The sequence below is a fragment of the Lactuca saligna genome, chromosome 2 (assembly GCF_052625555.1).
Source record: "Lactuca saligna cultivar CGN05327 chromosome 2, ASM5262555v1, whole genome shotgun sequence".
NCBI classification, from domain to species: domain Eukaryota; kingdom Viridiplantae; phylum Streptophyta; class Magnoliopsida; order Asterales; family Asteraceae; genus Lactuca; species Lactuca saligna.
In genome coordinates, this window is record NC_136418.1 from 127014622 (window position 1) to 127031527 (window position 16906).

A 16906-nucleotide genomic window follows, 5' to 3' on the forward strand; every position below is an offset into this window, starting at 1 on the left:
ACCGATGGTCTCCTTCAATCCATCGCTCGTGTCACTTATCTCTGCAACGACCTGATTGATGGTGTCCTTCCACTCAATGATCTCACCGACGCTAATCTCCACCTTTGTAAGCTTGTTTTCAAAGCTTGCTAAAAGGTCAACGGATTGGTCCCTCCTTCTGGACTTCCTTCCTTTCTCTTCGGCGATAGGGGAAATGTTGGTTATTTCACTACTCCCTCCTTCCATGACTATGATCTCTTGCTTGTACGAACCTGGCTCTGATACTAATTGTCACAGGATGACTATTTTAGACCAGTCAATACCGTGTGCCACATAGTGCTTTTCTGACTAAGTCAGTCTTGAAACACTTCCTTACGATGTACTAACGACTAGGATAGCAAGAGATGCGATAAGAAATGCTACGGAGTAAGAAATAAAGATTCTATTATAGACTCGACTACTTTACAAGGCAACTTCTCGATAGTTTAGGCAAATGAGCCCTTCTCCCTATTTATAGGAACCTTACACCTCCTCAAGGGAAGCTTTTAGGTTCCGGACATTCCCGAGTATTCTAGATCATTCTTACAAGATCTTATTCTACATACAAAATTCTATACGGTTCTATACCACTCTTTTGTATCCTAGGGGATTCTACGATAGTATAGGATCTTCCGTATCGTTCTAGCTTCCTCTAGTGTTCTCTTGATTATTCCGGATCGTTCCATCATGTTCCGCGGAAACCTATAATTTTCTAGCGTCTTCCAGAGTCTCGTAGAGTATTCTAGATCTCTCCGAATACTTCTCGAGGATACTTGATCGTTCCAGAGTTCTCTAGACAAACATGGAATTTTCCAGAAACTCGGTCCGTGACATTATGGTGAGGTCAAAGTCATATCCCAAACACCCTAAGAACCATGTCCAAGAGATTATAGTGTACTCTTCCATAATGGTATATGCAATATGGTACATCCTATTGTTTGAATAAATACCTATTGCAGTCAAAATCTAGCCATGAAAGGGTCCTTTCATAAATGACCCATCTAACTCCAACATTTCTCCTTTACTTAGTTTGAACCCCTTCTATAATGGAATTTTGCAAAAAAATAATCATATTTTGGCTATATTGATAAAAAGTCATCATTGATTTTCTTTTTCACAATTTAACCACTGAAACCAGACAATAATTGCAAAAGAATCCTTGTAACTGGTTATTACCGGTTTTAAGGGTTAAAGATTTTCTGGAGATTTTTTTATATATACTAAATATATTTGAAAAAAACTTATATTTATTTATTAAAAACTCAAAATAAAGATACCGTCTAAATCCCATTTACTAAAAAAAATCATATTTTTTTTTTATTAAAAAACACGACAATAATAATTTATATATCATTTTTGATTTTTTAATTAAATTGAATAAATATTATTACTATAATCATAAATGTATCATCTAAATACACTTCTTAAATATAGTTCCATTATATTTTTTACGAGCTTCTTTATATATGTGGCCTAAATAAAACTCCATTTTTTGTAATTGTCTTTAATAAATATTATTACTATAATCATAAAGATACAATCTATATATTATATAACTTAAGAAGATTTTTTTTAGATCAAATGCTACTTTATTGTTGAATTTTTAGGTCTTGGGTGTAAAAATTTTATTATAAAATTACAATCTACCGAAGTTCATTTCACAATCGAAGATTACCTCAGAAAATAAAAATAAAATTTTATTGATTTGTTGTAGGTAGTGTGTTGCTAAGCCACATAGTGTGTATAATGAATGTCTATTTAAGAATAACAACCTATGATAAGCCTTTATTTTCTAAGGTGACGTTCGATTGTGAAATGATCTTTGGTAGGTTGTAGTTTTATGATAAACTTTTTACACTCGAGATCTAAAAATTCAATAATGAAGTAGTATTTTAACTAAAAATACGTTTATTGCGACAAATTAACAAAATCCTCTTAAGTTATATAAGATGTAAACGATAACTTTATGATTCTAGTAATGATATTTATTAAAGATAATCATAAAAAATAGAGCTCTATTTAAGAAGTGTATTTAAGAAAAAAAATCTCCGAAAAATCCTTAAACTTTAACACTTAAAACCATCAATAACCGGTTATAAGAGTTTTTTGTAAGTTCTTACCAGTTTCAGTGGTTAAAGTGCAAAAAAAAAAAAAAAAATCAAGGGTGATTTTTTTTTTTATTTTTTTTTTTGTATATATCAATAGAGCCAAAATATATAGTTCCCCCCTCCTTTCCTTCTATAATGCACTAAGAAAAGCTATTACATCTTATTTAATTAATGACTTAATGATTTACACGACTTAATGCATTAAAAACATAATATACTTTGATGGAAGTCATTAACACTTCATTTTGATATAAAAGTTTCATTTGACTTAATATGTTTATCTGGATTAATTTTGCTTGTATTAATAGTTACAAGCAAAATTAATGACTTCCATTTGACTTAATTTGACTTAATATGTTTATCTGGATTAATTTTGCTTGTATTAATAGTAACATGTTAAACATAATTTAAACATTAATCTATTTCTGATTTTAACATCCAGTTCATGAGTCCCAAGTTCAACAATGGAATTGTGAGTCTACATATGTCATTATGTTTCAAATGGGCCAATAACTCTTTTAAAACGACCACACACATATATAGATTTGCAAACATTGCTTTGATTTATATAGTTCACGATTGTCTATATAACTTGATTTTGAAGTTATGTCATTCCATTCTAAAGGAGAATTGCTTTTGGAATCAACAATTAAGCTCGCAATCTCTATGTAAACATTAAAATCGTACCAAAATCCACCATAAGTGGTGGAGTCAATAGTTCCAAGGTGTGGAATGATGTTTCTTTGATGATATAATGTATGTATCTAGTCCAAAATGTTATACAAATATTCAAATGGTATGAGAAATTCGGAATTGATCGGAAACCCACACCCTTGGGCGAATTTATGAAAGAAACATATAAGATATGTACAATCTCAAACTCTATTGTGGAATTCATAACTTCATATCTCAATTACGCTTCCACAATCTTCAAATTATCATTGAAGTATCGTTCTTTTCTTATTCTCCGAGTCATTTTTCTCTTAAATGGGGAGAAAAAAAGTTGGATTATTACCCTACCCTTCCCTCCTATTGTGGGAAGTATAACAAACTCTATTTGTGGAATTCATTGCTTCATAACAAATTCTACTTGTATCCCCTATCGTGGGAAGTATAACAAACTCTATTGTGGAACTCATTGCTTCATAACAAATTCGACTTATTGACACATTTAGCCCACGTTTCTTTATTTTCTATTTAAGGTCCAAATTAATTTCGTATTCATAAATATAATAATAACTTTATTTATTATTTATAAATCTTTAAATTATTTATTTAATTAATATTTATAATTTTTTTTACTTTACCCTGTTACCTCTCCTCGATGTTGGCGGCGGAGCAAGGTTGTTCTCCACCTTGTTGGTGGCGGGGTGGGGTTGCGATACCCCCAACCGTCCATTGTGATCTTCAAGGTTGCGATTAGATCATGATTTTGTTACTGTAACCTTCTCATATGCATGCGTTTATGCGTATCGTTTCGTGGCGCATGGACAACAATCAAATCTCAGAGGTGGTTAATCGTTTTCGTGGTCGAATAACTCGATTTTTTTTATTCTGCTGAAGCAATGGTCAGAAATCACCCACATCATTTCACTCATCTGTCCAAATCAATCAATCATTCACTTAGCTACGCCAATTTTGACTGCATTAGAACACTGTTAATGAACGAAAACACCATTCCTCCGCTCACTTGCGCATCATCTCCTTTCTTAGATTCTATCTCTACCCATTTATGTGAAAGCTTTCTGTTTGGTACTCGTAGACCCACTCACCTTCTAATTTCTATTTTAGTTAAAAAAACCTCACGTTTCTTTTCGTTGTCCTGGTATGGGGTTTCCACCATTCACATGATACAAACTTCAAATTGTTGTACTGTGATACAAGACAAACTCAAAACTGGAAACTGATTTCGACTTTCGAACCATTCTTGTTGAAGCTACAACCCTCAATCTTTAATGCAAACTGCAAGTGGTTATACTTCTAGCTAATTCCGATACACGAAACCGAATTTGAATCTGGTTCGGAGCCATGTTTGTAGAAGCTACACCATCAATTGTGAATTTGTCACCATGTTTTGCTTTGAAATCTGGTTACAAGAATCAATTCTCTAGAGTTTCAGTTAAGTGCACACAAACAGCAGCAGATTCGTCTCTTGTGGAGTCTACAGATTCAGTTAAAGTAAATGGAGTTTCTTTAAATCAGAGAGTTGGGTCTCTGAATGATGTTGAAAGGAGGGAGTTTCTTGGTTCAAATGCTATTATAGATGACAAGAGTCGATTGAAAGAAGAAAAGCTTGCACCTTTGTGGGATGATGGATATGGAACTCAGAGTGTAAAAGATTACCTTGATTTAGCCAAAGACTTCATTAAACCCGATGGTGGACCTCCCAGATGGTTTTGCCCTGTTGTTGCAGATGGGAATGAAACTCCTTTACCCAATTCACCTGTTCTTCTGTTTTTACCAGGTAATTTCTTTCTTCTCTTCAGAAGATTCAGTATGTATACACATATACATATAGTTTTCTATTAATGTGTTTGAACTTGGTGATGTATGTAGGGATGGATGGGCTTGGTTTAGGTCTCATTTTGCACCACAAATCTCTTAAAAAGTGAGTGAAATCTTTTGCTATTGTTGACATGTTACCTAATCATCATATAAGACATATTTCACCTTATTATAAAGATCTATTCTTATAATCTTATTACAGGGTGTTTGAAGTTCGATGCTTACACATCCCAGTTCAAGATCGAACACCATTTGAAGGTCTTATGTTAATCAAATAACTTATTCACCTCCCTACATTTAAATGCTTCATAAATTATATCACTTTTACTTTGTATATGAAGATTTGGTGACGTTTGTGGAGGAAACCTTGAAGTTTGAGCATGCTTTATTTCCAAATAGGCCAATATATCTTGTTGGAGATTCTTTTGGAGGCTGTTTAGCTCTTGCAGTTGCTGCACGTAATCCAGCTATAGATCTTGTAGTTATACTCTCAAATCCAGGTCAGTTTTTTAAAAACAATTAACTATCATCCATAATTTTTTATTTTTTTTAAAACAACTTATTTAAATTATCTATTTCAGCAACTTCATTTGACAGGTCACAACTGCAGCCTTTGTTTCCTGCTTTAGAGGTCATGCCTGATACACTTCATGTCACAATCCCTTATCTTCTTAGCTTTGTTATGGGTATGTACATCATACATCATACATCATACATCATACATCATACATCATCTGTTTCTTTTAGATACTATGGTTAATTATTTAACATTGTTAAATCTTGTTATCCTATCAGGTGATCCTTTAAAGATGGCAATGGTGACTGCTGAAACATCACTTACTCCAAATGTTGGGAAAGTAGCTGACAATCTTACTGCTTTGCTTCCTCGCCTTTCGGTAGGGATTATCTAAAATGACCATTTTACCCTTGAAATCACCAAACAGTTTTTGTAATGTTCATTCGTTTTATATTTGATTCCAGGGGTTGTCTGATATTATTCCAAGATCAACACTTTTATGGAAGCTGAAATTACTGAAATCTGCTGCTGCATACACTAATTCTCGGCTTCATGCTGTTAAAGCTGAAGTTCTAGTTCTTGCAAGGTTAGTTTCATTTGGGATTTAAAAAAAAAAAAAAAAAAATACAAACTTGTAATCTAATTTACATAAAGAAGCATAAATTATATACTTGTGTTTTAGTGGAAAAGATAACATGCTTCCAAGTAGCAATGAAGCTCAAAGGCTTTCAAAAACGTTGCAAAACTGCAAGATATGTTACTTTAAGGACAATGGACACACTCTTTTACTGGTATTTTATAATTTTCTTTTATTCTTTATGATTTTCTTTTATGATTTTCTTTTATATAACTAATCAAAATCCAATTTTCTTGTTCTTTCAGGAAGATGGTATGAATTTGTTAACAATAATCAAAGGAAGATTAAAATACCGAAGAACATGGAAACATGACTTTGTAAAAGACTTCATACCCCCTAGCATGTTAGAGTACAAAAGTGCCCTTGGAGGAAACGGGTAATATTTCTTTTATTATTTATAGTTTATACACTTATGAAAAAGTTTTTAATTGCATGATAATATAAAAAAAAAATCAGGTGGTTTCAAATTGCTACAAGTCCAGTGATGTTTTCAACTTTAGAAGATGGAAGAATAGTGAGGGGACTTAGTGGGATTCCAGATGAAGGTCCTGTTTTGTTAGTTGGTTATCATATGCTGATGGGATTAGAACTTGCTCCAATTATTTTAGAGTTTTTGAGAGAAAAAAAAGTTATGGTTCGTGGTGTGGCCCACCCTGAGCTTTTTAAAATGAATTCTACAAATGAGCTTCCGGAATTTTCTTATGTTGATTTGATGAAAGTTTTTGGTGCTTTACCTGTTACTCCAACCAATCTCTTCAAATTGTTTTCCTCAAAGTCTTTTGCATTGCTCTACCCTGGTGGTGCACGTGAGGCTCTTCATCGTAAGGTTAGTTGACTTTTTGTTGACTTTTTAATTGTTAAGCACTTAATCTGGACAGTTATACATGGTTGTTTCTTTTTTACTTCATCTGGATGGAATGACTTAATGGCCTTTACCTTTGTGTCCTTTTTTCCTCCTGACTCCTCTCAGTTGATGGATATTGTGAAAATTGTTTTGTTGGAATGTAAGGTTAAAATGGTCATTGAGTAGAGTTAAGATGATTGATTTGGTCTAGAAAAGAAACACATATTATGTATACAACACTTTATCTAGACAAGCATCATTACTGGTTCAGCGGCTTTACCTATGAAAGGGTAAAATGGTCATTTTGTCTATTCAGATGGTTTATTTTTATTCTATTCAGTCTAGAAATTTGTTTTTTTTTGGGGTCTAATGGTGAAATGGTCATTTAGTCTCCTTTAGATGGTTTATTTAGTGATTTCATAGTAGAAAAGAAACAAATGTTATGTATACAACACTTTATCCAGACAAACATCATTACTGGTTCAGCCGCTTTACCCATGAAAGGGTAAAATGGTCATTTCGTCTCGTTCAGATGGTTTATTCGGTCTAGAAAATTGTTTTTTGGGATGTAAGGGTAAAATGGTCATTTGGTCTCATTCAGATGGTTTATTTCATCTAGAAATTTTTTTTGTTCGAATGTTAGGGTAAAAAGGTCATGTGGTCTCATTAAGATGGTTTATTCGGTCTATAAAAGATACAAATATTATGTGTACAACACTTTATCCAGACAAACACCATTACTTATTCAGCCGCTTTACCCATGGAAGGGTAAAATGGTCATTTAGTTTTCATTCAGATGGTTTATTCAGTCTAGAAAAGAAAGAAATATTATGTATACAAAGACATCATTTACCGATTCAGCTGCTTTACTAAATCATTCAGACGGTTTGAGTCTATAAATATATTTGTTGGAATGTAAGGGGTAAAATAGTCATTTACAATGTTTAATGACTCGTGGCAGGGTGAGGAATACAAGTTGTTTTGGCCTGATGAACCTGAATTTGTAAGAATGGCAGCAAAGTTCGGGGCTACAATCATACCATTTGGAAGTGTTGGAGAAGATGACATCACTGAGGTAACCTATAAAAATATACATGTGTTTCTTTTTCACTTAATGCATAAAGAACTTAATAGAGAAAGTCAGATAAACAGACACTAATACTTTTGACTTTTATTATTATTTTTAGTTGGTTCTTGACTATGATGACATGATGAAAATCCCTATCCTAAACAATTACATAAAAAAATCAAACGAAGAGGCTATCAATGTAAGGTAAAATTCACTTCTCCTTTGATCCTCTCTACATTGCTTTCAAATATAAAAACAAAAAAGCCTTTTGATCTAAAAAGTCAAATGTATAATTTTTTGGTCAACTAGGGCTGAAATGGATGGAGAAGTTGGTAATCAGGACTTATTCCTTCCAGGCATTGTACCAAAGGTACCTGGTCGATTCTACTACTTATTTGGGAAGCCAATAACAACAAAGGGAAAAGAAAAGATGTTGAAAGATAGAGAAAATGCAAAAGAGTTGTATATGGAGATAAAGTCTGAAGTGGAAAAGAGTATGACTTATTTGATTAAGAAGAGAGAGGAGGATCCTTATCGTGGGGTTGTTAATAGACTTGTAAATCAACCGATTTTAACCCCCGTGCATCAAGTTCCCACATTTGAACCTTGAGATTTGGCTTTGGAGAATGTAACATCTTCCTTATACATAAGTTATATGTGTACATATTGGCATGGTTTTTAGTATCTTGTGTTATTCTTTTCCTCGTTTATTTGTTATAAATAAAAGGAATTGATTTTTTTTTTTAATAATGTATTGGTAAGTGTTCTTAACGGCGGGATTCAAAGCAATAGAATATGGAGGGTCTAGGATGGAATAACATACAAATCACAGGGGTGTTTTGGTAATTCAAGCTAGAAAGGTACTGGATCGAGGAAGATATTTTGAAGAATTATGGCTTTAGATCATTAGATGGTTGTACTATTTCAATTTTGTTTTTGCTTTAAAAGGGGTTATTTTTTAGGAAAAGACAAAAGAGAGACAAAAGATAGAAGGCTAAATTTCATTTGATGGGGTTATCTTTTAACATGTGCAAAACCTCTATTATTACATAATATAGGAGAAAAAGACAAATAAGTCTATTTTTATTTATTGTTTTTTAAGATTTAATAAAAAATTAGGCACACTATAGCTATAAGTTTTTTTTTTTGAAGATAAGACAAGCAAAAATCTCCTCTCATCCGCGACAATCTATTTTTTTTAATAAAATATTATTTTTTGCTACAAAACATGTCATACTATACTAATATAGCGTCATGTGCGAAAATGTATATATGGGCTGCGGAAAAGTCTTAATGGACTTCAAATCATACAATGAGACGAAATTACGGGTCTATTATGGACCCTTTATTTAAGGTAAAAAAAATATTTTCACATTTTTTACTTTCGATTTTCGCAAACCATAAATAATTCTCTATCAAAACCTCATATAGGCTACACAATACACAAATGTTTGCAAAGAAAATGATACAAACGAGAATATATTTTTTTTATTATATATTTTTATTTAAAAATAAAAAATTATAAATAAAATAAGGATTATTTTTTTCTTGTTCGTCCTGAAACTTGGAGAATAGTTAATTTTTCAGACCTGAGAAAATGTTAGAGTTTAGAAACTTTTCTTACTAATCATATTCAAATTTGGCAGGTGGCATCCGAGAAAATAAGGAAATGACTCATGTTGAATCAATGTTCGTGCGACGATCTTCCTAGAGCAAACATATAACTCTTTGACAGATGGTGATTTGAATTGTCTTATCTTTAATGAGATTTTTTCATGATTGAGGATTTAATTCTTTTGTATAATACATATGCATGGGGGATTTTTTTTTTGTTTGTGGCCACACTTATGTTGAGATGCACAAATATATTAAGAAAATACATAAGCATGTAAATCGTCATCAAAATAACGACTGGTTTTCTTTTCCATTCGAGGTATGATTTAAAAAATATAAACAAAGTTTTAGTTTTTTATTTGAAAGTAATTTATTTATAAATTTGGTTAGATATGGATTTGAGAGATGTTCCATGGGTGTCATCAAGTATTTACTACCCGTCTCCAAGGTATATTGATATTGCTTATGCGTGATTGGAAGGCGATTAAAAAGATGAGTGGACAAAAGTATGTGATTTAATGTTTACGATTTGCATTAGATGGCCCCTATATGCATCAATAAATTATCATGACCATTGAGATTAATTACCAAATTAAGTCATACATAGGAATATAAAGACTGATTTAGGGATGATTAGTTTACAAGATCATTGTGATTATAGTCCTTGTATCATTAGGATTAGTGAACGGAAAAATAAATCTAATCAAATTAGGAATCAGTGAATAATGATCAATATCTTTGCATTTTGTATGGATCAACCATAATTTTAGTGAGAATCAAGTCTAAATGGAAGTGTTCTTTATCATTATTGTTTTCACAAATCTTGTTCTCTAGTTAGTTTTGTTGCTAAATTTTGTTTGTCTTAATTTGCGTTTTATAACCCAATCCCCCCCCCCTCCCCCGTTTTATTAATTACGATTGACCACTAATTATTTTTACTTTACTGAATAATTCATGTTCCCCAAGTGTTTGACAAATTGGTCTCTTACCCTAACTATACTTCTATGTGATTAGGCTCACTTGCCTAGTTGTGGTATTTCCTTTTATAAATTTAAAGCTAGATTGAAAATCACATCAATTTCTATTTAAAGTTCATGATTAGAAGTCTATATACCCTTTCCATGATGTTGGTGGCAAAGTACCATTGATCTCCACCTTGTTAGTGATGGGGTGGGGTTGTGATACTCCCAACCATCCTCTGTGGTCTTGGAGGTCATGATTAGATCATGATTTTGTTGTTATAACCTTATTATATGTATGCATTTATGCGTATTGTTTGGCTGGATCATTTGGATCCGATCAAGTAAATCCAAAAGGATTTTAGTATTTAATATGTTGATCTAAATAGTTCAAGTTAAAATAAACCAGATCCGAACCGACCAAATTAATTGGATTGGTTTTATAATTCAACTTCTGGGAGATTACATTTCAAAGAATATATATAAACACTAGACATCAAATTGAGCTGGATAAAAAAATTAAAAATATATTGGACATAATGGGAGAGCATAAAAGTAATTGAACATAAAATTGAAGGCCCCATCTTAAGATTCATTAGTTCAACAACAACAAATGGCTATAAAAAACTATAAATAAAAAACTCATCAATGGACATAAAATCTTGGATAGACACAAGACAACAATTCAACAAACAAATTGTTGGGTTTTATTCAAAATATTCTAAAATAAATAGTCAAACTACGAGTTTATCAACGAAATTAATACAACAATAAGAAGAAAATAATACAACATTTGAAGACTTTGGTTCCTCTTGGGAAGTTGGAAGTTGATAAGATGCTAGTATTCTTCTTGTAACGAAAGAATCTCTTAAGATTTAAGTTAATAACCCAAGTATTAACTTAAAGAGATATGCAAGTAAAATATCAACCTTCTTTCATGCAAATGATTAACACTTCAAGAAAGAAAGAGCAGAGAAAGGGATAGAGAAATTTAGAATTTCACTAGTAAAAGAATGAAACGAAAATGGTATCTTAAAAACTTTCAAGAAGACACATTATCCATTGATTATTTTCCTTTTGACACCATCTCACCAGTTAACAAAAAGGATACAAAAGGTGGTATGGCTTTATGATTAAACTAGTTAATCTTTTCTCTCTTCCAAAGCATGTAAACCCACAACTTTTATGTGGAGAAAGAGAAGCAATGTCGCAACCAAATATCATGGAGAATAAATAGTTTAAAACACTTACAAGATATGTATATCTCCCGTGTAATATCTTTTCTTTATAATACTTAATCATTGAGAAGAAAACATGATTCCAAAGCATGTTCCTCTTAATATAATAAGTATTCAAGTACAAAGAAACCATTCCTTATCCTTGAACATGCTTTTGTCTTTCAAATTGGGGATAAATAAAGGCTTTCCATCATTCTTTTATTTATAAGTGATGTTCATTTAATATATATAACAATACTCTAATATATATATATATATATATATATATATATATATATATATATATATATATATATATATATATATATATATAACAAGAATGTACATAACTATATAAATCTTTCCTTTTATTTATAAATCATGTGTATCTAGTTTATATATATAATAGAACCCTTATATATATATATATATATATATATATATATATATATATATATATATATACACACACACACACACATGACTTATATAAATTATTCCTTATGATTTATTTTGATACTTAATATTTCCATGAAATGAATAAGTTCCACTTAATTACAAAAATTATATTATTTATCAAGTATCAAATTCTTATAAATAATATATTTGCATCAAGTTGTTGTTAGTGTGACTTTTTAGGATCATATATTTTCTATCAAAATCATTCTATAATGACTTTTGAGCATATAGATCTTTTAATCTACAACTTGCACAAAACTCATTCTAGATTGATATAGACATCGGTAAATGTATAGCAACATTTCACTGCCCCCAACAATATACGACTTAGTTCTATTCTGTTAACATCAAATCCCTAAAAGTTCAAAGTCTCAATTGGTGTATAAGGTGAATTTATTCGTTTTCCCTTTATTATAGACATCTTTTTGAACATGAGACTTGGATCTCAATCAATCTCATTTGGTGTTTAACTTTGGGTAACGCGCGTTAGATGTCTAACTCTCAGCACGTAAGAAAGAACAAATCCCATCTTGACTACATAATTGTAACATTCAAGTTTTGGTAAGTTTCTCTTTTAGCCCTTAATTCAATTTTGTTAAAATTTTGGTCCTTGGCTAGTACACGGAGCGTAATTGTAACATTCAAGTTTTGGTAAGTTTCTCTTTTAGCCCTTAATGCAAATTTGTTAAAATTTTGGTCCTTGGCTAGTACATGGGGCGTACTCTATGAGTACACTTCGCGTATTAGACCATTTGATGATCGCGGGTTTCACCCACGTACGCAGGGCGTACGTGGAATACGCATGGCAGATGTAGTGCAGGGGCAAATCCTAATTTTTAGGGTTTGCACCCTATTTAAACCTCATTATAACACCTCTTGGACACTTATGATCAACCTCCATCTTCCTTTACCTTGAATGCAAAACCCTAAGTGCCTTTTGTGAGTTTTGATGATGTTTTAGTGGAAGAAGAAGAAGAACTCTTGGTGGTTGTTCGAAGGCAGGGGCGGAACACAACCATTACAACCAGGGGGGCCGAAACCTAAATTTTGAAACAAAAAAACCATATAGTCTAATATGGTTCAAAGTTATAATACATCAAACAATCTAAACAAGACAACTAATAAGATATATTCTTACATTGTTAATCAAAGTAGAACTTATTTTCAGGTTTATTATGTAATCATATTTTAAAACAAAACCATATAAATACATAAATATTGATTTTGTATTTTTGACATGATATATATATTTTATATAACTTAAAATAAACAAATATTATTTGTTTATATATTGAAAGGTTTTTTGTTAATGAAATTATTTCAATTTTTACTTAGCAAATTATTTGGATGTGAATTCATTAAATAGAGATGATTGTACATAAAAAGGAGTAAATATATAATTTAAATCTTCAAATAATATATTAGAAGAAAACTAACAGGTAAATCATTTCATTACTCATATTATTTGATGCACTAAATTCAACCACATAATTAATTGTATTATATATATATATATATATATATATATATATATATATATATATATATATATATATATATATATATATCCTTTTCGTCATAATCTAAAAGCTCATTTAAAATTGATATACTATTATCTAAAAGTAATGACAATGTCAAACAGTATATGAGTGGGATGAGTTATGTAATATATTTTCTAAAGTATCTGGAAATTATTATGATTGATATTAGATGGAAAATAGTTTTATATAAAAGGAATTGTTTACTACACACACACAGATATATATATATATATATATATATATATATATATATATATATATATATATATATATATATATCATACATAGAAGGATAAAAAGCTGAGGGGCCATAGCCTCCCCCATCCCCTTTTGTGTTCCACCACTATTTGAAGGGATAGCTTGAGCTTGTAGATCCATGATTCCCTTCACATTTGCAAGCATTTTGAGGTAAAAAGCTCTCATCTTGATGATCATTTGTGTTAGATCTACTCTATGGTTTTATTTGTGCACTTTTGAGTCTTTTGAGTTAAATATGAGCTTTTGATCTACTATAGAAGCAATGGATGCTAGATCTTAGCTCCATTTAGCCCCTATATTCATAAAAATGCAAAATTCATGCAGGATTTTTGGTCCATGCATGTATTAAGATCTTTATTAAGCTCATTTTTTTTTTAGCTTTGAGTCCCAATAAGCCATGCATGTGTGTAAAGTTGCCAACTTTACATGATAAGTCACCCTTAGGGACCAGATCTAAGAGTATAGCTGAAGGTCTTAACTGATTAAGCTCATAATGAAGAGATCTAGTAAGCAGATGAGTACGTTGGGCGTACGAGCTGAGTATGCCCCGTACTCAACAATTTGGCGTTTGTGCCTAACCTTCTCGGTTTGGGCCTTGTTGGGACATTATACTTCTATTTTGGACTTAGGATTGGTATTACGATCTTCCTTAAAACTAGGCCCATGATGTGTTTTGGGCCCAATTTAGAAGATGGGACCATAAGTTGGGCTTTGGGCTATCATTTAGGATTTGGGCCTTTTGAGTGGTTGAGTTGGGCCTTGGCTTTAGGCCAGGTTAGATAAAAGGTAAAATGGTCTTTTAACCTGGTTATGTAATTAGATTAGATTATTGGTTATGGGTCGAAATCTAACTAATAATTGTATATTATTTTGATGATGATAGCATATAGATTTTCAGGACCAACAGGTAGAGATTTATTTGCATATTTCAGTAGCTAGAGGTGAGTTTCCTCATTGTGTTTAGTGGATCGAAGGCACCAATGCCGACTCGTGGTTTGTTATGTTAGGATGCTAGATGTCTACGTGACTATTGCATGTGTTATGTGCTTGTATGCTTACTGTGTGGGGCCCGATGACCATTCTGTATGCTATTTATCTTTGTGATTATTGCATGTGTTATGTATTTGTATGTTATATGATTACATGTATACCGGGAGGGGATCGATGCCGGGCGGGGCCCGATGACCGACAGATCTGTATACCGAGCGGGGCCCATTATGTGTTTATTATGTATGGTATGTGGTATTTTGGGGAACTCACTAAGCTTTGTGCTTACAATTTTCAATTTATGTTTCAGGTAATTCTGGTTCGTAGGGAAGAGCCCATGATGATTGTAGTGTACACACCACCTCATTCTACATTTTATGATTACTTTGATGTTTTATGATGTATTTGATATACTTTGTTCCACCCTGGTTTCATGATTATGTTTTGGATGATAGTTATATTAATTTAAAAATGAAGATTTTGGTCTTAATTTTAGGACGTTACAATAATCCTCTTTCATAGTTCACACCATACCTTGACAATGGCCTTTATAACTGCTCGGTTAAAGATAAGCATTTGACCACATCAAAGCACAACACTCCCTATACTTAAGTCCCACTATATATCTTAGTTATTATGGATACACATATAACACCTTGATCAAGTATCACTCATGATAACAATCCATGAGGTGATCTTGGTACGGGTCATGTCTAATACTAGTTCTTTGATAAGTACTTATGAATCTTGGTTACAAAACCTTGCTTACTTTCATCTTGTGAAAGTCAACCAATCCATCTCATGTTAGTCTTACTTCATAATTGCTCCCATAATTATGACCGACTATGAACTTTTTGAATAATAATATTATTAATGGATTAAACATGTTAATATAGAACACAACAAGTATTGATGTGATGATCATATCCTAATTTTTCAGGACAATATAATAGTTGTTGTCTTAATGTTCCAATATCCAAATATTAAATCCAAATCAAAATCCCATTTCTAGAATCATGAAGTCATATAGCTGAAGTGTGACTATTCATACTTAGCTTAAATGGAGAACTTTATTAATGGGTCAGACTAAATTTAATTTGTGTGAATACTATCATCTCCATATTTGAATTTAGCCTAAGTATAGTTAAATATCTTAGAGAATATGATTGGTGTTATGATGTGATTTAGAGTCTCTTAGCTTGATTAAGTATACTCTTGAAGTCACAAAATATTTCTAGGTTATCCTTGAGTGGAAGGACTCAACATAGTTTTTCAATGATCTTGTTTATCCAATCATATTTGATTGCAGCTTCTGAAGTAGCAGTGTATTCTGATTTTGTAGTGGATTGGAAAGTTATGTTTTGCTAAGACCTCATTCCAATGAAACTTATTCTTTATTCCTTAATGAAGTTATAATCTAATTATAATTCATAACTATATCTAGCTGTTTTGAAGTTATCATCTTGTGTAGATCTCTACATAAAGATCTTCTTCTAAACTGATTATCTCATATAAATTCTCTTAGTTCTTCTTAAGTACTCTTAGAATATTCCTATATTTAGTTAATGAATTTTCATGTATTCAATTGGTATCTTATGATATGTTCATAACATAATCATATACCTGGTCTTGTTCATAATATGTCATAAATGATAAATTCATATATCAAGCAATTAGAATATAATCATTTTATCTAGCTAAAATCTATGTGATGGATCTTTTGAGGCAGACTCAAAATGGTGCAATGTGGTAATACCAAGGGTCCTCCAAAGGAATCATGTATCTTGATCTCTTTCAAGATATTGTTAATATATTCATGAAGATTTAAAACTTTAACATTCATCTATATCAACCCCTATGTATTTTACATTCCCAGAATGTATATTGTCTTTCTTAAGTCTTTCATGTTAGAAACACTTTCCGAGTCAAAGAGAAAGGGCATTGCATAGTCAGAATGTATCTTGTCTTTCGTAAGTCTTTCATCTTAGAAACACTTTTCCAGTCAATTAGAAAGGGCATTGCATAGTCAGAATGTAGTTTTTCATGATTAAGTATGTCTTGTTCATACAAGATTATGAATATCACTATCGCTCCCACTAGTTCTTAGTAAACATAGTTGTTATCTTCATTTTGATCTAAAAGCATACCTTGTATTTTCATATTAAAATGTTGA

At 31.6% G+C, this 16906-nt stretch overlaps 1 protein-coding gene across 1 annotated transcript; it reads left to right on the plus strand.

Moving 5' to 3' along the window:
* Nucleotides 1–3625: 3625 nt before the first annotated feature.
* Nucleotides 3626–8382, plus strand: LOC145031542 (phytyl ester synthase 1, chloroplastic-like). The gene is made up of 13 exons (XM_078980121.1): nucleotides 3626–4590; nucleotides 4683–4734; nucleotides 4834–4889; nucleotides 4973–5131; nucleotides 5213–5317; nucleotides 5427–5527; nucleotides 5613–5734; nucleotides 5831–5939; nucleotides 6031–6161; nucleotides 6242–6611; nucleotides 7591–7704; nucleotides 7817–7902; nucleotides 8008–8382. The coding sequence occupies exons 1-13, from the start codon at nucleotides 4155–4157 to the stop codon at nucleotides 8306–8308; spliced, it is 2142 nt and encodes a 713-aa protein (XP_078836247.1). The 5' UTR covers nucleotides 3626–4154; the 3' UTR covers nucleotides 8309–8382.
* Nucleotides 8383–16906: the final 8524 nt, after the last annotated feature.

Excerpts from the sequence above, each read along its gene's own strand:
- LOC145031542 (XM_078980121.1), top strand. The coding sequence starts at position 4,155 with ATGTTTGTAGAAGCTACACCATCAATTGTGAATTTGTCACCATGTTTT. Across the intron at positions 5,528-5,612 it reads CTTTGCTTCCTCGCCTTTCG|GGGTTGTCTGATATTATTCC; the intron begins GTAGGGATTATC and ends ATTTGATTCCAG. Across the intron at positions 7,903-8,007 it reads GAAGAGGCTATCAATGTAAG|GGCTGAAATGGATGGAGAAG; the intron begins GTAAAATTCACT and ends TTGGTCAACTAG.